Consider the following 23,593-nt stretch of genomic DNA (forward strand, 5'->3'; position numbering starts at 1 on the left):
TAGCTACAAAATCCCCCCAAAACCTAGCACTAAGGGAGGAGATTGGAGCTGCATTTTTCTTGATGATTTTTTGAGCTATTAGATGACCCTTGTCCTAAGATTTTCTTGGTGTTTGGATTAAAGCCAACTGGCTTGGTATTGGAGTGATCAAATGGAGGAGAAAAAATGGAAGAAAATGAGTGAAAAAATAGGGCGGAATTTGCAACTGTATTTCTGTTTTCGTACGAAGAAGAGGAGAAATCCAGCGCATGTGCTTCTTTTTTTTTTTTTTTGCCAAAAGCTGATTTTCACTTCTTTTCTATTTTTTCTTTTTCTCGATTTTCTAAAATGATTTTTCTCAAGAAATATAAAATGAAACAAAATAAATTAAAATAAAAAAATATATGAATAAAATAAATAAAATAGAAATGGTGAAATTTTGGTGCCTACAGTAAGGGATTTCAAGAATGCGGCACAGGATAAAAATGCCAAGGATTGATCAAACTGAATTAGGATTGAGTTAGGTTATTCGAATACCTCAGAAAGTAAGAATCTGAAAAAGAAAGCTGGGAATAGGAAGATGAAGGCCGGCTATGAGCTGATTCTTATACACCATCACAAACCCCAGGGGAGGTCGGCAAGTGACCTCTCCAGGACGAGAAAGCCCTTGCCTCGAACTGGGCAGGGATGGCATACTTCCCTACTAGCTCATCTAGGTCCTCTTGATCTAAGATCGGGGGATCGAATCGGCCTCACCGAAGTCGTATTTGGTCCCCCTGGAAGTCCCCGCTACAGATCCAGTCGGGATTGCTTGGACAGAAGCCTCAGGGATAGGCCAAATAGGCTGCTCGGATTAGCTCATTGCTCGGATTGGGGAGCAAACTGAGGTTGGGATATAATCAGACCCTGAGGAACTAGAAGAGGACGAACTAGAGAGAGAAGTAGAGGAGAAAATGACCTCTACTGGCATAGGACGAGCTACCCAACACTTAGGAGTCAAACTAGTGATATCAGAATGCTCAGATGAAGACATACAAGAAAAGAAAGAGGACTTACTAGTAATAGGGGGAAAGACAACTCGGACACTAGATAATGCCTAGAAGGAGGCCCGAACAGACTCTTGTTATGAAGGGAGAAAGTGCGAACAGACTAGAAGCTAGAAGGTTAGATGAAATAAGGAATGGAGTGTGAAAATGACAGGTGGTGGACCCTATTTACAAGAGCTACCAAAGCGGGAAGACGAAGCGATTTGAATTTATTTGAATTTAAAGCTAGTAACGGTTACTGTTGAGGGACGTGACGATTAAAGTGACGGTTACACCAGAGTAACGTGGCAGTTACCCGGAACGTCTAAGGTCATGATTCCAAGCGACGTGACCTTTGGCCGAACTGACACATTCTTGAAATTTGGTCCAGATTTATGCTACGATTCAATGACTCTGCCCTTCAAGGGGGGCTAGTGTAGAGGACCACTAACATGTGTCAGTTCGGTACAACATACGAGCCTGTTCGGTCACTGGCCGAACAGATAAGGAACTCCCCACTTTTCGAGATAAGGCCAGGGTTAAAGTCTAAGAGGGACTCCACTTCTAGTGACCTAATAGGACTCATATTCTAATGGGATAACTACTGTGGGTAGATGGATAACTTTGGACGCCCTGAAGGCTATCCCTAGCAGCTCTATAAATAAGAAACGGAGGGAACCTAACAAGGTACACACAACGCTACACCATACAATTCCTTTCTCTATTCTCTCTTACTTCTCAACTGACTTGATCGTCAGAGTCATAACGAGGAGCTAGTTTTGCTGCTCGGCTTGTTGCAGGTTAGTTCGGGAACACACACAGGTGCTCTGTTCGGATCGTGATCTCGGCATACACATCACTTGGCTACTCTAAAGATGCGTTTGATAAAATTGAAAGTCAAAAATTAAAATATGAAATTTGAAGTAAATAGTTTATCACTTATTTTTCGAAACAAATTTGCGTAGGAGATTCAGTACCATTAATTAATTTTTTTCCAACATAAACAGTATATTAAATTGCATCATAACAACTTTACAAAGTTTGTTTACAAAATTGGAGCAACTGCTCCTACAACTTCCCTAGCTAATCTAATTAACCAGAGAGGGAGGGAAACCTTCCAATAAACATCCTCTACGAAGTTCAAGGCAAATCTTGCCAAATATAACTTACAACATTTCCTTCTCTTCTAATGAAAGAAAAGTTGCAATTTTTGATGTTTTGTTTTAACATCTTTATGTCTTCAATTAGCATTCCAATCTTTGCATCCCTTGTGTCTTCATCTAGAATCTTACTTATTGCTATCTTGCAATTAGATTGTACCTACATTCAACCATCCTTCCTACATAGCTACCGTTAAAGCTTTCCTAATGGCATAGGCTTCTTCCACAACAGGATCACTGCATCTTTTTTCAATACCAGCCCAAGCTCCAACAATGTCACCATTCCTCTTCTAGCTATGATACCCCAGCTAGCTTTCCCATGTTTTATATCAGTTCCTGCATCCGTATTGAGCATCGCAACTCCTACTATTAGTGGTTTCCATCTGTCTTGACTTTATGGCCTTGTTAATTCAGATGTTCAATTTTTAGTTATCAAATGCATCTGAACATATTAAATTTTGAATCCATTAAGTTTAATTATTGAATTAGATTATCAAATATGGCCTAAGTCACCACTCATTTAGGGGTAACAATCAAGTCGAGTCATGGATTGTATTGATAGGTCGAACTGAGATCTAAGTATCTATCACAAGCTAAAAGAATTAGAATTGTCGTTTTAAATGAAGTGTTTGTGTTTTGCATTTGTAATAACAATTCGAAGGAAATTACTTAGTTAAATGTTGTCGCCTTACTAAAATGACAGTTATTCCTCGAAACGCAATTAAAAAGATTCATCTTTCCACTTGCTCTTGCTCTGTTTCTTCTCACTACACACACACTCTCTCTTAATTCTTCTTCCCTAATCCTCTCACACTAGCAGAATTGTCCCTTTGAATTCATCAATTTTTTTCTAATTCTTAACCCTCAATAGCTCGGGTCTTGGTAATTGGTATCAGAGCAGTCAATTCTCGGCTGTATTGATACTAATCATGGCAGAATACACTAGATATCATAGGTTAGAAGAGTAGGCTAAAAGACTGGAAAATTGTCTCCAAGAAATGATTGATTCACGACTGCATTCTAGACTAGTTGTCAAAACAATCTATAACAAAAATTTCATGAAGAGTTGGAACAAAAAAATCTCAAATTCGAAGCAATGGTGGGGAATTTAGATTAGAGGTTCAACAGTCTGGACTAGAAGTTCAATGCATTCTTGAAGCTGTTGATGAAAGAGAAAGGCCTCCAAGAAAGGGAAGCAGGGACGTTCGAGCCAATTCTTCCTATACCTCTAGCATGCTTGAAGTTGATAACTCAGAATGAAACTTTTAGTACAACAAGAGTTTAAGGGTAAGTCTTCAATTCCTAATCCTCCAAAAATGGAATTACTCTATGTTTTCCTCTAGCAACTCTGGAGAATGGCTGGAGAAAATGTCAAAAATATTTGGTAAATCACCAAATTCATGATAGGTAAAAGGTGGATGTTGTGGAAATGTTTTTAGAGGGAAAGACAGATAATTGGTTCCAAGGAGTTAAACTTGAAAAGCCCTATATTTCTTCATTGGAATTCAGTGAGCTACAGTGCGATAGATTTATTATAAAAGGGTCTAGGGATGTCATTGAGGAATTTAATAAATTACAATAGAATTGGGCAGTAGAAGAACACTAGAAGAAATTTTGAGGAATTAAAGACCTTCATGTTAATAAAAAATCCCACATTGGATGAACCTTATTTCATTTTCAGCTTTATAAGTGGGTTAAAAAAGGAAATTAAACCTATGGTGAAGATGTCTAAACCTGAAATACAGTCCAAAGCTTTCGAAATAGCTCAGTTGCAAGAGTATTCCTTGGAGATATAGACCAAATATTCCAAGAACTTCGGAAAAATAGTCTTTGAGTAGAGTTTTAGATGTTCAAACACCAGGCTGGAAGTCACTGTCCCACCGGTTCTTATAGGATTCCTGCTATAAATCCAAATTTCAAAAGAATGATGCAACTCCAAAGAACTCAAGAAAATATCAAGAGAGGAAATTCAGTTTAGGTGTACTCATGGTCCATGTTTCAAATGTGGTGAAAATTTTGGGATAAGGCATCAATGTAAAGTAGGAAATCTCAATTCTTTGGAATGTAAAGATGATGAGGAGCTGAACTTTGAGGATACCCTTGGAGAGCAAGATAAACATGCAAGTAGAGTTGGAGAGCTGGCAGAAGCATCACTGAATGCCATGCTAGGAGCTATAAAAAGGAAATCCATCATGCTAGTAGGTAATATGAGAGGCTTGTCAGTTAAAATCCTAGTTGATACAAGTAGTTTAGGTAGCTTTGTTCACTATGGGTTGGTCAATTTTTTAGAGGTAGTAATGGCGGATGGTACTAATATGACCAGCGGAGCAATATTCCCCAAGGTGTCATGGCTAATCCAGGACCATCATTTTCAGTTTGATTTAAAAATCATGGAACTTAGAGGTTGGGATATTATACTTGGTGTGGATTGGAAGTGTCATTTTAGTCGTATAACTTTTGATTTTCACGAACTTAGTATTGCTCTCAGTCATGAAGGAGAACTGTTGCATCTCCAAGGATTCATTAATCAGCTTATGATGGAACTTGTCAGAGGCAAAGATCTCACAACCTTTATACAGGAGAAACAGTAGAGTTGTGCATCTATACAATTGAAGAAAACTACAGTAGAGATGGAAGATATTCCTGAAGCAGTTGATATGATATTACAATAATTTCCTCAGGTGTTTGATACTCCAAAAGAATTACCTCTAGAAAGGTCTTTAGACTATCAGACCATCCTTAAACCTGTTCAAAGCCCTTCATACTCAAACCTTATAGGTATTCTCACTCTCATAAATCTAAAATAGAGAAGCTGGTGATTGAAATGCTTACAAATAGAATTATCAGGCATAGTAGTAGCCCATTTGCTTCCCCAATGTTGCTAGTCAAAAAGAAGGATACTTCATAGAGGTTATGTGTGGATCATAGAAAACTCAATGAACTAACTGTGAAGGATAGATTTCCAATTGCTAACATTGATGAATTACTGATTGAATTGCATGGAACTAGATATCTATCAAAGCTAGATCTAAGAGCTGGTAATAATCAACCAAGAGTTAAGGCAGTTGATGTGCATAAAACTGCTTTTCAGATAGAACATGACACTTTGAATTCTCGGTGATGCCATTTGGATTGACAAATGCTCCAACCACTTTCCAAGCTCTAATGAATTAAATATTCCAGCTATATTTGAGAAAATTTGTATTGGTTTTCTTCGATGATATTTTGGTATACAGTCCTACATTAGAATTGCATATGTAGCACCTCCAAACTATGTTAAGAATATTAGCAGAAAACCATCTCTACTGCAAGAGGTCTAAATGCTCTTTTGCTCAAACATTAGTTGAGTACTTAGGTCATGTGATCTTAGAATCAGGTATAAGTATGGACCGGTCCAAAATTGAGTGTACCTTATCTTGGCCAACTCCTAAAACAATTAAGGAACAGAAAGGATTTCTAGGGCTAACTGGCTACTATAGTAGGTTTATAAAAGGTTATTGCATCATATATAAACCTCTAACTCAGTTACTCAAAAAGAATGGCTTCGATTGGAATCACCATGCTCACATAGCTTTTGAGGAACTGAAAACAGTTATGAACATTGCGACTATTTTGAGAATGCCCAACTTTGAAATTTCTTTTATAATTGATAAGAGAATATTTAATGTACATTTTGTACAAGTTTGGCATGAACTTTTGGTATGTTTTGAGAAGATTAAAGCCATATTTGAACTCTTTTGGTGATAATTGCTTAAATATTGTTTAAGTATTCAAAACTTGATAAATGAATGGATTAATATGTTAATTTTGTGAAATTATGAAGGATATTGATGTATGAAATTCATGCACGAAATGAAAAAAATGTAAGGATCGTCTAGAGGATAAAGTATACAAGAAATTAGAAGCAAACATGAAGAGAAAAGAGAAAAAGTAAAAAATTGAAAATTCATTAGCACGGATCCGATCTCAGATCCGTGTGAGTAAAGGGCGATCCGAGCCCTCGTCTGTACTTCTGGAGCAGTGTATCCGAGGACAAATGATCTAAGCTCGGATCTATCAGAGAAAGGCCTCGGATCAGCTTGATCCGAGCTCGGATCGAACTTCACCACTCGGATCCGAGGCTCGGATCTGCCTCTCTCTTCAGCAAGTGGCACAGCCGTTTTTTCTCACTTTTCACACAACTTTTCAGCTATTTGGAGTGAGTGAATTCGGTGGCACATGCTTCTGCAACAAAAGGGAAGACAAAATGAGTTAAAGAAAGTCAAAACAATATTTCTTTTGACTTTCTTTACAAAATCTGAGTTGTTGGAATCATGAAGAAGAAAAAAAGGTGTCTTTCTACCACCTTTTATGCAAAGACAAAAGAGAGAAGCAGAAGATCTTACGTAGCTAGTTTTTTCTTCTTGTAACTAGTTTTCTCTCTAACTAGGAGTTCTTGAGAAGCATTTGGAGCTTTCACTTGTAATCATCTTGTACAAGAACATAGCAGAAATTGGAGGGTTTCACCATCAATTGGCTAAGTTTTCTTTTATCTTTCTTGTACTTGTACTTTATGATGTTTTGCATTAATAAACTTGTGAGTTTGATTGTTAAATCATTCATGAGTAGCTAAACTTCTTTATCTAGGGAGTAGATGAAACTTATGGCTAAATAATATGAATTGAATGTGATTTACACTTGTTATATTTTGTATTAATTTGTCTATTTGTGCATGTAGTAATTATTTGTTATTGCTTGATCACCAATAGCATGTTATAGTTGTTATTGTTCAATGAGAATTGGTAGTAACAATGGAAACACATGAGTAGAGCTTAAGTTGTATGTTCATGAAAATAGGGATACACTTAAGTGGATTACTTAGCATTTCATGAAGGAAAACAGAGTAGTAGTAGTATTTCACCATGAAAATAGGGAAAACTGAACTATTCTAGGCCATTTCATCATAAGAATGAAACTTGGTAAATTTGGAAATGAATCTTTGGTTAAACAAGAATAATAACAAAAGGTAAATCCATTTATTTGTGTTGTTCATGCCATAAGTGGAATCAACATCCCTAGATTCAATTTTTAGTGAAATTTCTCCATTTGCTTTTAATATTGATTAAACAAGAATCGTAGGCAATAGCATTATAATTTTCTTGCTCAGATTTATTGTAAGTCTAAATAATAGAGAAAAATAAGGGCCTACTACTTGTTTAATTTGCTCCTCGTGGGATCAACCCGATACATACCCTACATTATGATTTCAGCCTGTATACTTGCAGTCAATAGGTATAAAATCGGATTTAAACTTGCATTGATATAAAAATCCCGTCAAGTTTTTGGCGCCGTTGCTGGGGAGCGGCAATATTAAGGCCTAATCATCTATATTAATTTAGCTATTTCCATTATTTTTATTTAAGTTGTTTATAGTTGATTCTAACAATTAAAACTATAAAATTTCTCTTGTTCTTATTTGTAGTGTATGCACCGATCAAATCGAGAACTTGCACTTTTCGATCCTGAAATTGAGAGGACATTACGAAGACAAAGGAGGAATACACCGCATCAAGAGGAACAAGAGGTTTGACAGTCGATAGAAGAAATCTTGATAGAACTACCATTTAAGCAAGAAATGGCGGAAAATGAACCAAATAGGCTTATTCTACGAGATTTTGTTTTACCGGGAACACAAGGTTCTCAAACTAGCATTGCAAGGCCAACGGTAAATGCTAATAAATTTGAAATTAGACCATCACTGATTCAAATGGTACAACAATCTCAATATGGAGGTAATGCTACCGAAGACCTAGATTCTCACTTGTCAACATTTTTTGAAATCTGTGATACAATTAAGTTTAATGGTGTTAGTGATGATGCAATTAAATTTCGATTGTTTCCATTTTCGTTAAGGGACAAGGCCAAGATTTGGTTACAATTTTATTCTCCAAATACTTTTACTATTTGGGCTGAATTAGCTAAGCCTTTTTTAAATAAATTCTTTGCACCTGGAAAAACTGCTAAGTTTAGAATGGATATAACTAGTTTCTCTCAACAGGAAGAAGAGACATTGTATGAAGTTTGGGAGCGCTATCGGGAATTGCAACGAAGATGTCCTCATCATGGTTTACCAGATTGGCTAGTAGTCCAAACATTCTACAATGGTCTCACATATCCAACAAAGACGCATGTAGATGCAGCAGCGGGAGGAGCATTGATGAGAAAGACAGTCGATGAAGCTCAACAATTGATTGAAGAGATGGCTGCTAACAACTACCAATGGGCAAATGAACGAGATAATACAAGGAGAACCGCTGGTATGTTAGAAGTAGATACCTTGAATATGTTAAGTGCAAAAATGGATAATGTGGTTAAGATGCTTAATAGGTACGTTGGTTCTACCTCTAATCGAGGAGTAGTTGTTGCATGTTGTACTACTTGCGACGATGATCATGATGATTCTATGTGTTCTAGCAGTGGACAGGTTCAATATCTCAACAATTACAACCGTCCACCCCAAAATAATCCATACTCTAATACCTACAATCCAGGGTGGCGTAATCACCCGAATTTCGGATGGAAGGATCAAGGGAACCAACAAAGACCAGTTAATCCACCGGATTTTCAACCGAAACAACCACTTCCGGAGTCCAAACCAACTTGGAAATTGGCAATTGAAAAGCTAGCAAATGTATCAAATGATAAAATTGAAAAGTTAGTCAGTGCCACTACTCAACGGTTTGAAAGAATTGAGGGACGGATGGATCAACTCACTAATATGTACAGAAATGTTGAGAACCAATTAGGGCAAATAACAAATGTGGTTAACAATCGCAACCAATGGGATTTACCTAGCAAGACTGAGGTGGACCCAAAGGAGCATGTGAAGGCTATAACCCTCCGTAGTGATAAGGAAGTAGGTGAGCTACCTGTAGTTGAACATGAGAGAGAATGTGAAAGAAGAGAGAACAAGCAGTTGAGTGAGTTAGTAGAGGACGGCAAGAAAATCAAAAGGAAAGAAACGATGGAGGAAAATGAACTACAAATGGGAGATACAACACCAATTCCTCCACCGGTGCCATTCCCTCAAAGATTGAAGCCTTCAAAAAATGACAAAGAATTTGAAAAGTTTGTCAACATTTTCAAACAATTACATATTAATATTCCTTTTGTTGATGCTATTTTGCAGGTTCCTTCATACGCAAAATTTCTCAAGGAGATAATGACTAAGAAAAGGAAGTTAGTAGATGGTGAGACAATTGCATTAATGGAAGAATGTACTGCTATTATACAAAATAAATTGCCACCAAAGTTGAAAGATCCAGGAAGTTTCACAGTTCCTTGCACTATTAGTAATGTAGAATTCTCTAAAGTATTTTGTGATTTTGGTGCAAATGTTTCATTGATTCCTTTAACTGTGGCTAGGCAATTGGGGTTGAAAGAATTAAAACATGCTAACATTTTCTTGCAATTGGCTGATAGGTCTATTAGACATCCAATGGGCATATTGGAGAATGTGCTTATTAAAGTGCAGAAATTCATTATTGTGATGCCCCCACTTCTCCCTAAGGCGAATCAGAGGGTATCCGCGGGACGCCTGCCCAGTTCTCGCTCGGATTCAAGCAATTTCCATTCAAACTTGATGTAAAACTATTCGATAACACTGGATAAATAAGAAAGGGCGGAAAACTTCCAAACTTAACAATATATATAACATTTATCCAACCCTAACATGAATTTTCAAAAGTTACATCAATACCCAAAATATACCACATTTGGGTACATCAATTATCCAAATCATACATTAAGTTCCCAAGAGTACAACCAATAAGAGGTCTAGCCCAAATTACATTAGAAATCCTAAGCCAGAAGTGCATCAAAAGGGGTTTCTCCAAATTCATTCCATATCCAATCCTGTTGGAAAACAAATCTACGGGGTGAGCAAAACGCTCGTGAGGCCAAGAACACACATGCAAGCACATAGTATAAGTAACAAATCCAAATAACAGGTCAATGGATAAGTACAAGTAATTGACAATTCCAATAAAATGTAAACAGAAACAATTCAAGAATATGGTAACTCTCAGGAGCTAAGTTTCACTTGCTTTGTCAGGGCCATTAGTATACTTTCCCATGATGATACTCTGTCAACTGGGTTGGTATTTTCAATCCGTAGATCATCACTTACTTCCATCCGTCCACCGTACATACCCCCACCGGACCCGAACGTCATTTATAAGGCGATACTTCAACGAGTATGCCAAGTAAGATCTCTCTAATAGATCAAGCTTATCATTTGATTCTCATGACTAGCCAAGGTTCCCGACCAATCCCATGCCAGCTCGAGTCCAAGGTCTGCCTGTGAGTTTGGGCGACCCCCATTTAGCATTTATAAGTCGAGAAGATTCACTCCAACGACGTATGCAGCCATAGTATACCATTTCATTTCATTTATTTATTCAATGCATTTCAATCATTCATTTCATTCAATGCATTTCAATCCTTAAACTTCATTTTTAATGAGAGCGAGTGTGGTAAAGTACACACTCGACTCCATTTTCAAAATCTCCAATTATTAATAGCAGTTAAGCATGTAACAAGTTTACATATACTTGGCATTCACCAAGTCAACCAAGGAGAAATACTACTTGAAGTTCAAGCGTATACCGTATGATCCTCTTGAAGGTGCTCGTGTGAGCCTGAATAATTAATAGTGAACGATCATTTATAAACCCCAATTATCGAAGAAGATTGCACTAGTGTACAACCTAAGGAAATCTCATGAAAATGAACCACAATTATTTGTAAATCGAGACTCATAGATGCGGTTTTAAAACACAAGAGCAATCGAGTTTTCATCTTTGAAATCAAGTATCAAACGTTCAAGTAATATCGAAGGAATAAGGAGAATTCGAAAAACTCCATTTCCTTAAGATTCGGAAATTTCAGTTTTGATACGAGATCTTTGAAAAATCATATCTCATTCTTTACAAGTTCAAAATTGGAAAACTTGGTGCTGTTGGAATCCTCTTCCAAAGTAATAAAAATTCCTAGAATACACTTTTTCATGATTCCAAACAGAAAGTATCCAAAATTTAGCTCAAAGTTGCTGTTTTGGGCATAGAAAACAGGTTTAGGTTGGTTTTTGGCCAACTTTGAAAATTCGACAAAATTCACTCAATTTGAACTAGCTTTTGAAATTTGGTACTCTATTATAGTTGTCATCCAAGTTTAAAACAAAACAAACAAAACAAGATTCGGAGTTTTGAGCACCAAGATATGGTAGCTCAAAATTACTAAAATTTCCTTGTTAATCAAGGGTTTTCCAAACTCAAATAAAAAATTTTGTAAGTTTAGTTGAGCAGCGAAACGGACTCGAAATGCCACCAAAATTGGCAGCATGATACTACCATACAAGGACCATTTCTATGTAAAATTTCATAGAAAAATACGCATAGAAGGTTGGTTAACGAAACCACTAAAGTTCCAAGGAGTTCCAAGGCTAATCTGCCTTGGACTTCCGTTTTTCCGTTTTCAAGCATTTGGTCAAGGAAAATTCCTAAAATATAGTTCATTGGAGTAGAAAAGATCTAATAATCATCCAAGATGTGTTTGGTAGGTGATTTACATCAAAACTTTCAAATAACAAGTTCCAAACCAAGATTAGTTAAGGATCAGTCCAAAATGAAGAATTCCATCACTAAGTCAGATTTAAATTTTGGCCACAACTCACTCAATTCAACTTGGAATTGAGCGTGGTTGGTGGCGTTGGAAAACACATTCATAAAACTACAAGTTCTTAGAAGAAATCATTTCTAAAATCCATTCATAACTAGCCCACATTTGAGCATCAAGTTGTAGTTCATGTTCTGCCCTGTAGTGAACCAATGAAACATGATAGAAATTTTCAAACGAATGGTTTGGCTCACACAAGTGGAACTAGAACGTGCATTTTATACCAATAGAAATCTGGGAATGTCTATTTTCCAATGTGATAAACGGCACTCGAATTTGACATCGGAGTAAAGAGTTATGACCGCAACAAGATGACTGCCTGGGCAATCCGGGAAAATTTTTCCAGTTCTGCCAAACTTTGGAAATCAACACGTTTGACCAATCAAATCATGTTATTTTTCAATGAAACTTTCTACACCATCCATATAACATATGTACATTATAATCAAGCCATTAGAATCTCAAAAATTCGCACCAAAGGTCACGAACATGGCAGGGGTAAAATGGTCACTTTTGTTCATTGCACCATCCTTGAGTTTCTATCAACAACCCAACATTATTCCACTAAACCAACATTAATTTCATCATCAATCACCAAATCAGTCCTTCCAATCAAAGTGGGAGTTCATAGAGCCCACACAACAATTTTTCAACATAAACAAGCTACCCATATGCATGCATGAACTTAAAGGTGCACTACTACTTCCATAAATCAAGTTTCCAAGGTTTGATCATCACTTACTTGCTTTGATGTTCAAGACAGAAATTTCGGCTCTCCTTAGCTCAAGAAAACCCGTGGATTGTAGTTCCTTTTCTTAGCTCGATGCAATCTCCAAGTGTTAAACTAAGTGTGGGTGAAATTTGAAGTGAATTGGAGGAAGTTTGATGAAGATTTGATGAAGGAATTTGCTCTTGAGCTGTTTTTCTTCTTCTTGTTCGGCTGTTAGGAGAGAGAAGAGAGAGGGCAAAATCTAATGGAACTTGCTTCTTGAAGGTAGCTTAATGGTTAAGTATTAGGTGCACAAAGTCAACCGCAAATAGTGCGCGTACGCGCGCGTTTTGTGCTCGATTCCTCTTGAGTTTATTTCACTAGTGCATTAAACCTCTAATGCACTTATATTCATATAAATATTATTCACTCTTACTTGCCCCAAAATAAGGGTCTAAAGTCCCTCAATTAAATCGTGCGTGTAAGAACACGTATTTCCAATTTAAGCGCGATAAAGCGAAATCTCTAAGAAATTCTTATAACGATAATATAACTAACTAACATTTGAACACTTAAGTATAAAAATACCTATTTTAGGGTTAATATACATGTCTTCAATTTTTCAACCTCATTGTATTCTCGGTTCAATTATTTACTCCAATCGTGTATTCACTATTTTCACTTAACGAGCCTTCAGAAATTAAATTTTGAAACGAGGCACTCTAAAAATATAAGTAAGTCATAGATCAATGTAATTAGGTCTCAAGAGGTTAGGAAATAATATTCAGAGTAAATGGCCAAATAAATAATTAAATGAGCTAGAATTTGGAGTTAAAAATAGACAAATTTTTTTTGAGTTCTCACATGAGTCAAGTATTAATTCATCAATTAACCTTTCTTAATCTGCCATTAATCATTCTTAACTCTCCAATATTAATACACTCCTGATTCAAGTATAGTCTCGAAAGACGTGCACTTGTTGTTCCAAACTAAACGAATTTTTGAAAAGTGAATTTTCCAACAAAATGTTTTAAAAATATAAAAAGGGCGTTGTTCCATATAAATGAATTTTAAATGGTCGAAATAAATAATTCAGAGAAAATGAGTAAATAAATATTTAACTAAACTTGTAATATTCGATAAATAAGAAAATTTTTGGATCCTCACATCCTCCCCTCCTTAAAAGGAATTTCGTCCTCGAAATTCACATTTAGAAAAATATCACACCTCTCAAGAGTCAGGCTTAGCAGATTAATCAATAACTTACATTTTCCAATTCGTATCCCATACTTTGTATCCACCCAATTAACAATCAAATTTTGATCTCCAATATGCGTTTTAACTTCCAAGTCATATGGCAGCTTAATCGTCTTCATGCCTACCTTATATAGGAAATGTCTCTACTTCTTTAATGCAAATTTTATAGCCACTAAGTCTAAATCATGGGTTGGCTACTTTCTCTCGTGATATTTAACTCCCTAGAGGCATATACAATCAACTTATCATGTATTATTAATACACATTCTAAATCATCCTTTGAACTATCTGTATAAATCATAAAACTATTTCCTCCGCTCGGTAAGACTAACACAGGTGCATCGGGTAAACATTTTTCATTTTTAAAATTCTTCCTCATATTTAGAATTCCAAATGACTTGTCACGTCTTGCACACTTAAAAAGTCCTTGATAGACCAAAGGTAATATTTGGCTAATTCTAAGAACTTTAAAATTTCGGTAGGATTTTCCGGTCGTTTCCTCTTAGACAGCTTTCACTTTAGCCGAGTCGATAACAATTCTTTCCTTAAATATGGTATGACTTAGAAAGGCTATTTCTTTCAATCAAACTCACATTTATTGGACTTAACGAAAGTTGGCGCTCTCTTGAGGTTTGTAAAACTATCATCAAGTGTTTTTCCATGATTTTTTTTCAAACCTTAGAGTTACCAATATATCATCAATAATTGCCATCACAGATTAATCCAATCACGATTTAAAACCTTGATATATTAAGGCAATAATTGCTGCTAGTGCATTAGTCAACTCAAAGGGCATAATTGAAAATTCAAGCATTTCCATCTTGAATTGGAAGTGGTCTTAAGCACATCAGTTCCTAAGATTCCCAGTTGGTAGTAACTCTACTTTAAATCCCTTATGCGCTGCTTGTGACCCTTGATTATAATTATCGTTTATGTGAGGCTACGGAGTATTTGTTCTTAATAGTCATATCGTTCAAGTCTCGATAATTTATATACATATAGCCTCAAGCGTCCATTCCAAATATGATATCCGGTCCTTAATCGTTAGTCTCATTCAATCCATCAAATATTTCCTTTCACTAACCCAAATCTCACCACTTTTAATATCTCAAATTGGCGATCAAACATTGGATCCCAACTTCAACACCAAGTTCTCGATTTGGTCACGATCCCTGGTCGCCTCCAAGACCTCAAGATGGTCTATATTCTCAAGTACAATCTCGACTACGTCTAACACCGTTCGTGTCTTATTATAAATCTAAAAGTGTGGGGCAAGATTTGAACATATATGTAAGTCATAAAACCAATCAAAAGTGGAGCAAAGTTTCATATGTCATAAAGATCATAATAGGTACATCAAATTGGATAGGTTTATCAAACCATTTCAAAAAGGAAAGGGAAACAACGGGATTAAAACAAAATGTGCCAAATGGCCAAGATACAAAACAACAAAAGACTTTCCCCCCCTTTTTTTCAAAAGATTGAATTTCCAAAAGTGCTAGTTTAGTTTAAAGTAAACTACAACCCCTATCCCTCGAGTGTAGTCAAAAACATCCTTACTCATAAAACTTCCACTACTAGAACCCCCTTCATAATCATTAGTACTAATTACTTTCATCTGGCACTTGATTGCTTTGTAGTGGACCTAGCTGGCTGTTGAGTATTTTCTCTTTTCGTTAGGGGTACCAGGGCAATTCGAAAACTTATGCTCGGCACTACCGCACTTAAAACATTTTCCTTACTTTCTCCAGCACCCGGTTTCCGTATGGTTAATCTTGTCACAGTATCCACAAGTTACATGGGAAGTGACGGCCTGACTAGTTTGAGAATTTTCTTTGTGTTTCTTCTCTAGTTTTACATTCCGGTATAGCAACTCAGTTTTCTCTGCATATTCTTGTTTCCACCATTCTTCCCAGTAGTCAGCTAATTTTCTTTGAAATCCTACCTCATTTCGAAGAATATCCATTTCCTTACGCATTTCTTCCAAGATTATCATCTTACTAGTTGGCTTAAGTCAAATGCTAGCCTGCCAAGTAGATCAAAGGATCAAAATAAATAGTTATTCATAATGGAATCTCTGGCCATGTCACTCTTTCATTATTTGACTTATAGGTTACTCCAACTTATAAATCTTAACTATTCTCTGCTTAATACGGGCAAGTTCTTAGGTTTCCACGAGATTACTATCATCATTTACAAACACAACAAGATACGGGGCCTTGTTCCTCAATATGAATGTTCTATGTCTTAGTTCACTTTCCAATACTTATTTACAAAGTTGTTCGAGAAGAAATCATAACCTCTTGCTCTTACTAGTGCCTTATTATATCTTTTCAAATCAACCTTACTATTTCGAAGTTAGGTTCTCCGTAAAGCCTAGATAGGAGAACTTCAAGAATCATTCCATTTTCACACATTTCTTGATTCTTAGGTTGGCTAATTAGTCTAGAGCTTTGGTACTCAACCAATCGCTCTAGGACATCAATCGTATGGTCAATAACGGTAGCTACGTGATTATTTTTCTTCATTTCTAGGTTTTGATTCAGTCCAGCGGTCGTTCCCTAATCGTCCCCTTGAGCTTGGGGTTACTTAACCCCTCGCCCTCGGTCCCTTTTCACTTCTTCAGCCGTTCATGAATTTAACATGTTTAAAGGCATCACAGAAAGTGAGTGTACATAAACGGAGTTTGAAAAGTGATACCTTTATCACGCCAAACAAATACAAGAATAAAAGGGAAGACACTGAAATAATCGTAAATGTGTACAACCCAATTATGGATTTGAAATCATAAAGCAGTAAAGTCAAGCATGTCATGAGTAACGTTTAATTGCCTCAAAAGATAGGAAACATAGTAAAACAAGATACAAAATGCAATGGTCTTTAAGCGAGTGCCACCCCGTCTATCTTTGGCAAAACGATTAAAATAGTTTAAATCACTAATTTAGTGATTGGCGGAGCCAAAAATCTTCATTACCTCCGTAGGATCATTTTCATTTCCAGCACTAGGAGTTTTAGATCTCATGTCCCTTATCGAATATCTTGTCATTCTCAACTTGTTCAACCAAGGTAACATATCCAGCCATCGACTTATCCATCCTATCTTTAATTTCGGCCACTACCCTAACAAGTCGGGTCTTAGTTTTTTCAATTTTCTCACAAGGAGCCTTTGTCTTCCTCGCTCCTTAAGTATCTCAATTTCCACTTCAGGAATTCTAGTAGTCTAGGCATCCGCAATTACCCTAAGTTTTCGATTATCCCCTCGAATCACCCTAATTTCCTCGGATAGCCACTTTTAATGATCGACCACTATTAACACCCCATTATTTGGGCGCGAGCAAATCCTTTGAAAATCACATAAAGTCCTAATTTTGTGAATTGGATTATCTCTCCAATGCTCCTTTAGATCTTTCTCGATAATGGACCACCGGAAGGCATCCCGAAATTGTTTAATATCACCCTTACCTCCCATAGCTTACCCTTAAAAGTAAAAGCTCATGTAGGTCCAGATATATTCAATAAATTAGATCTGATCATTTCGTACTATCCCACATGTATCACACAAGATCAAGACTCCTTGTCATCCACTAATTCAAACCTAGGTTCAAATTTTCTTTTTCACAAGCTGTCACTTAACTTCCTAACCAGTTCCACAGTCCGGCATCCAAAACTTTTAAACCTAGGATACACTACAGAGATCTAAAGTATAAGCTCTGATACCAACTGTGACGCCCCTACTTCTCTCTAAGGCGAACCAGAGGGTGTCCGCAGGACGCCTGCCCAACTCTCGCCAGGACTTAAGCAATTTCCGTTCAAACTTAATGCAAAACTATTCAACAGCACTGGATAAATAAGAAAGTGCGAAAAACTTTCAAACTTAACAATATATATAACATTTATCCAACCCTTACATGAAATTCCCAAAAGTTACATCAATACCCAAAATATACCACATCTGGGTACATCAATTATCCAAATCATACATTTAGTTCCCAAGAGTACAACTAATAAGAGGTCTAGCCCAAATTACATTAGAAACCCTAAGCCAGAAGTGCATCAAAAGGGGTTTCTCCAAGTTCATTCCATGTCCAATCCTGTTAAGGAAAACAAATCTACGGGGTGAGCAAAACGCTCGTGAGGCCAGTCGCGCCCCATTTTTTGATGAAATAAATAAATGGTTTGAAAAATGGATTTTGTGATGATTGGAAAATGAATCGTGATTTAAAAGAAAATGAATGGGCCTAAATGGGGGTTTGAGAATGCGACGATTTGACCCAAAATTATAGTTTAAAAAGGGTTTTTGAAAAAATGGGAGTCGCCACTTGGTAATGAGTTAAGGTGTACCAAGTCACCTAAAATGGATTTTTAGGAAAAATAAGAAAAAGTAGTGAGAAACCCTTTTTAAACGACTCATAATCTACGTAAACCAATGAAAAAGGTTCGGGAGTCACATTTGACAAAGGGGAAGGCAAGGATAAAAACCAAGGCACCCCTTTGACCTAGCCAAGGCTAGTTGCATGATTTAATCAAAATTTTTCTTGTTTTAACCAAAGAATTTATTACATTTGGATGCACTACATGAATGCAAAAAGAAGGACAAAATGCAAACCTAAATTCTAAAATGTCTCTTGTAAGGTTTTTGGTCCCAAACCACATGAATTGTGGCGGCCAACAAAGGAAAACCTCATAGAGGTCGATTAATGCAAATGAGAGTTCAAATTCAAGTGTGCAAGTGTGAAAGTGTATGAAAGATGCAAGAAATGTAAGTGCAAGTGTGCGAATGTATAAAAAGGTGCATGTGTGAAATTGTATAAAATTCAAGTGTTTTTTGTGTGCAAATGTGTGAAAAATAGAATAATAGATATATAAGGTAAAGTGGAATTTCATTTGTGAGGTGGAAATGAGCACGTGATAGGAAAATGTAGTGAGAAAGTATGGTTTGAGAAATGTGCAAAATTGTGGTTAAAAAAGTGTATGGATGTGATAAAAATGAAAGTATGACCCTAGGGGAATGCAACAAGTCGGGTACGGGGGTTGACTCCTAACTTTTCGACTTCTATTTTCCCTTTGATTAGAAGGCGAAACTAGCGTGCTAAGGCTATCGAGTAGCCACACTCGCTCGTTTCCCTTATCGGAGGGGACACTCAAGCAAATGTACCCTAACTAGCATGAAATGCAAGACCTAAAGTGAAGGGGAAAGGTTTAAAGGAGCATGCCAAATGATAAAACTAAGGAAAATTACATGATATGTAGTGAACATGCAAATAATGCACTAATGAAAAGGAAATGGACCTATTGGGTCTAGCGTTGGACTAGCCCTCTATGAGTTCCTACTAGCGTTGGACTAGTGGAACGGAACAATGAACCACAGCTAGCGTTGGACTAGTGTGGTGGCGTACAAGGGCCACAACTAGCGTTAGACTAGCGTGGTGACGTGCATTCATCCATCACATTCATTCAAGGCTATGGAAAGCGAGTAGGCATATCAAAATTCATAAACACGTAGCATGTAACACTTAGCATGCTCGACTAGATGCAAGGCCCTAATAAAGCAAGTAACACGTAGCACATGGGCATGCAACCAAGCTAATGAACCTATTACATTCACTAACTAAAACAAAAGGGGGAAGAGGGAGAATGGACCAAATTGCTCGCCAAAACCCTATCTATTACAAGCCAAGAGGTGTACACATACCCCATAAAGCTTAAATAAAAGTAAAAGCAACTAAATGCACGCAAGGAGGTAAGGAAAGCGGAGTAGGCATGCATATTCACATAACACGTAGGAGCACGTAAGGTCAAATGTAGTGCAAATGAAGGATAGAGTGTACCTCCCTTGAAGCGACGCCCTAACGTAGTGAAATTACTAACTTACCCTCCAAAATAATAAAAAGGTCAAGGTACCACTTAAATTATCAAATAATCACATGAAACAAAAATTAAATATGAAAAATGAAAGTTAAACACTAAATTGAGTCAATTAAAGTATTTACATAGACAAACCAACTATGTACAAAGCAATTAATGCAAGAGGGACTTAATTAGAAGGACATGAAAATTTCTAAAAGAGAGTAAAATAAAATACCAAAATTGATGAATTAAGATGAGACCCATAAAAATCAAATGCCAAAAATGTGTTTAGAACACAAATCCAAGCTAAAAATTCTATTAGAACTTATTGAACCTCAAAATGCATCCTAAAACTCACTAAACGCCTTACCCAAAATCATGTCAAAGCAAACCAAAAGCAATTAAGATTCTAGAATGATAAAATTGATTAAATTATTCAACTAATTGGGCCATAGCAAGACAAAAGGGAACTTGGGGGTCAAAAAATGCAATTTTCTGAAAGCTTTCCATGCAAACTCATGCAAATCAACGTGAAATGGCCTGCAACAAGAAAACATTTCTGCAATCAAGAAGATCAACGTAACTTGCATTTTCACATGCCGATATCAGCTTTAACACCCAAACTTGATCAAAACCGTTCAATCAAAACATCTAGAAACCTTATCTTAGCAACATGCAACACAAATTCAATATCTAACAATGCCAAACATAGAAAGAAAATCATTTAAATGCTGGGAAAGAAACTAAACAAAACAGCAAACATTCAGTAACTGGATTGTTCACTTTCCAGCAAATACCCGAATAGGATTCGAATGTTTTAAACTCCCAACATGCAAACTCAAACTTTCATACCCTAACATCCGAACTCTAAACTAAACAAACAAATGTTCAACATTTAAACATGCTACAACTAGCAAGAGATCATGAAAGTGCTGAGAAAATTATTCACCAAGGAGCATGCAAATCTGGAAAAAGCAAGTAAGATCAACGATATTCACTTTTGTTGTTAGCACAGCAATTTATTCACAAAACTCAACCTATTCTAATGAGGCCTTTATGCAAGATGTGAAGAGAGTTTCTGCAACAACAAGCTTCGATAAATCATGAAGACTTTTGGCATCAAAGTCAGCTGCAATTTTCTTTTCCAGCCACAGCTTATCATGCAAACCAGATTTTTGGCCCAAATACAATGCTTTGATTAAACATTCTTCATCTCAACATCACAACCTCAGAACTAAGCAACAAAACTTCATGATAATCACAAACCAAAGACCAAAAATTTGGGAAGATATCATACCAGAAATCTGAACGTAAGTGCAGAAATGGTTTCGGCAGCCTGTTTGTTTGCTTTTCAACAAGGTGTTCGATCATGGTTCTAGTATTTTAGACCCTAAACATGCAAACTCAACACCTAACCTCCTATTTCCATTCCCCCAAAACAGATTAAACATGCAACTTAAGTGGAAAGACTTGATGTGCAGCTATGGAAAAGAAAACGGAACAGGAAATGCAATTCCTTTTGTTCTTTGTTGCGGAAACTTTCTGCAGCTATGGGTTCACGTAAATTAAAGGCAGAAACATTGCATTGGACTCCCCATTCATCTACCAAACATCAATCTCAGTAGTGAAGAAACAAAAGAAAAAGAGCAAAGAAAGCATCAACGCCCACTACAATTTTGAACCCAGAAAAAATCTGTTTCTACAATTATTTCAGTCCAAACCCAATCTACTCATGCGTAAGAAGAAAAGAGAAAATTCAGACAAGCTTCACAACAGTCCGTTCATAATCACATGACTCTCATAACATTGCCCCAAAGCCAGATAACCTGACCGGGTTGCCAATCACAGAAGTGCAGAAAAAGAAAAACCAAACTCGCAGCAAAACAAAATCTAGCATCGCAGCAAAATTTCAACCTTTCTGGCATGATTTTACAAGCTATGGGCAGAAGACAAATGAAAGGCGTTACCTTTATCCCTTTCCAGAGGAAAGAACAGGATCTGGGCTGATGAACTGGGCGTCCTTGCGCAGCCTAAAAGCTTTATCTTCCTCGGCTGTCAACGTTCTTCTTCAGGTCCGCAGTACTCGTATTGCTTGATGAATCGAAGATGATGATGACGTTGGGGCTCCTCCTCCTTGCTGCGCCACCTCTCTCTAGTTCTCCCTTGGTTCTCCAAATCCTCCTCTCTTGCTCTTTCTCTCCTAGCCACTCTTCTCACAGCCGTTCAACCCCCCAAGAACTCCTGCCGTTGTCTCCCTCTTTTTGCTCCTCTCCTCCGTTGTCCAGAAAAATCCTCTGTTGTGTTTTCCGTCCCCACGAACTCTCCCTCTCACTCCTGGTTTCTAGTTTCTTACCAACCTTAGCCGTTGTTACCTCCTTCTCTCGCCCTTTTCTTTTTCGTTCCCCTCCAATCCCTTCCTTGCGGCTGCCTGTTTTCTCTTCCCTTTTATATCCAGAAACCACAACCCTAAACCCTCAAACATTCCATCATATTTGCAGCTAAGGGCTGCACAGGTCCTCCTTTGCAAGCTGCAAAAATTGCAGCTTGCCGTGACTAGCACCGTTTTTTTTTTTTTTTTTTTTTTTTAGGTAATGTAACAAAATGATAATAAAAGCTCAGTAATAAAATATAACAATTTTACATCAAAATAAACAAACTAAAACAACAAAATTGCCATTTTCAATCTTTTCTTGCATTTTTCATTTTTCTTTTTTTTAGTTTCAAGAAAACATTGAATTTAAAAGACTAAATCATATTTTTTGAATGCTTTTCTTTTTCTTTTTTTCCTTTTTCAAGAAATTCCATGATAAAAACTTAAAAATAAAAACAAAACTAGAAACTAAAAACTAAAAAGCGAATAAAACTAACACTATACAAATAAAAAACTAAAAATAAAAACTAAAAAATAATAAAAAAAAACATGAAATTACACCAAAAATTTGGTGTCTACAGTTTGCCCCTCTTTGTCTGAGTTTTGAAAAAACTTGAGACAAAGAAGTAGACACCAAATACTTACCTGTCTCTTCTATCTGCTTCTGAAAATAAAACAAACAAGTCAACACTCGGCTGAAATTATTGGACAAAATGATGTAATAACATTGTAGAAAATATGACCGAACTCATGTAGAGTTGCCTACGTATCCCATAACGGGAATCAGGTCAAACGTAGTTCGGATGCAAGTGCATTGACTATATTTGATCTTTGCAAAGTAGAAGAAGTCAAACTCTCAGAACTTCTAAACATGAAATACAAAATGACTGACAGACTAACTATCAATCCAATGATCAAGCAGATGGTCAAAAAAAGCGGTCAGTGGGATAAAACCCGAGCCTGCCGAGGTCGGAGGGATAAAACCCATGCCCAACGGAACATAAAAGCGGTCAGTGGGATAAAACCCAAGCATGCCGAGGTCGGAGGGATAAAACCCATGCCCAACGGAACATAAAAGCGGTCAGTGGGATAAAATCCGAGCCTGCCGAGGTCGGAGGGATAAAACCCATGCCCAACGAAACATAAAAGCGGTCAGTGGGATAAAACCCAAGCCTGCCGAGGTCGGAGGGATAAAACCCATGCCCAACGAAAAAATAAAAGCGGTCAGTGGGATAAAACCCGAGCCTGCCGAGGTCGGAGGGATAAAACCCATGCCCAACGAAACATAAAAGCGGTCAGTGGGATAAAACCCAAGCCTGCCGAGATCGGAGGGATAAAACCCATGCCCAACGAAAAAAAAATAAAAGCGGTCAGTGGGATAAAACCCGAGCCTGCCGAGGTCGGAGGGATAAAACCCATGCCCAACGAAACATAAAAGCGGTCAGTGGGATAAAACCCGAGCCTGCCGAGGTCGGAGGGATAAAACCCATGCCCAACGAAAAAAAAGAAAAAAAAAATAAAAGCGGTCAGT

At 37.0% G+C, this 23,593-nt stretch overlaps 1 protein-coding gene and 1 non-coding gene across 2 annotated transcripts; one reads left to right on the forward strand and one right to left on the reverse strand.

Annotated features, from left to right (window-relative positions):
* Positions 1-7,778: 7,778 nt before the first annotated feature.
* On the forward strand, positions 7,779-21,787 carry LOC113739791 (uncharacterized). Its single transcript, XM_027267133.1, has 2 exons — positions 7,779-9,659; positions 21,638-21,787. The coding sequence occupies exons 1-2, from the start codon at positions 7,779-7,781 to the stop codon at positions 21,785-21,787; spliced, it is 2,031 nt and encodes a 676-aa protein (XP_027122934.1).
* LOC113743774 (small nucleolar RNA R71) lies at positions 8,166-8,272 on the reverse strand. The gene has a single exon (XR_003461198.1). It is a non-coding gene; the product is annotated as a small nucleolar RNA R71 (small nucleolar RNA).
* Positions 21,788-23,593: the final 1,806 nt, after the last annotated feature.

This window comes from Coffea arabica, chromosome 1c, assembly GCF_036785885.1.
Source record: "Coffea arabica cultivar ET-39 chromosome 1c, Coffea Arabica ET-39 HiFi, whole genome shotgun sequence".
Classification (NCBI taxonomy): domain Eukaryota; kingdom Viridiplantae; phylum Streptophyta; class Magnoliopsida; order Gentianales; family Rubiaceae; genus Coffea; species Coffea arabica.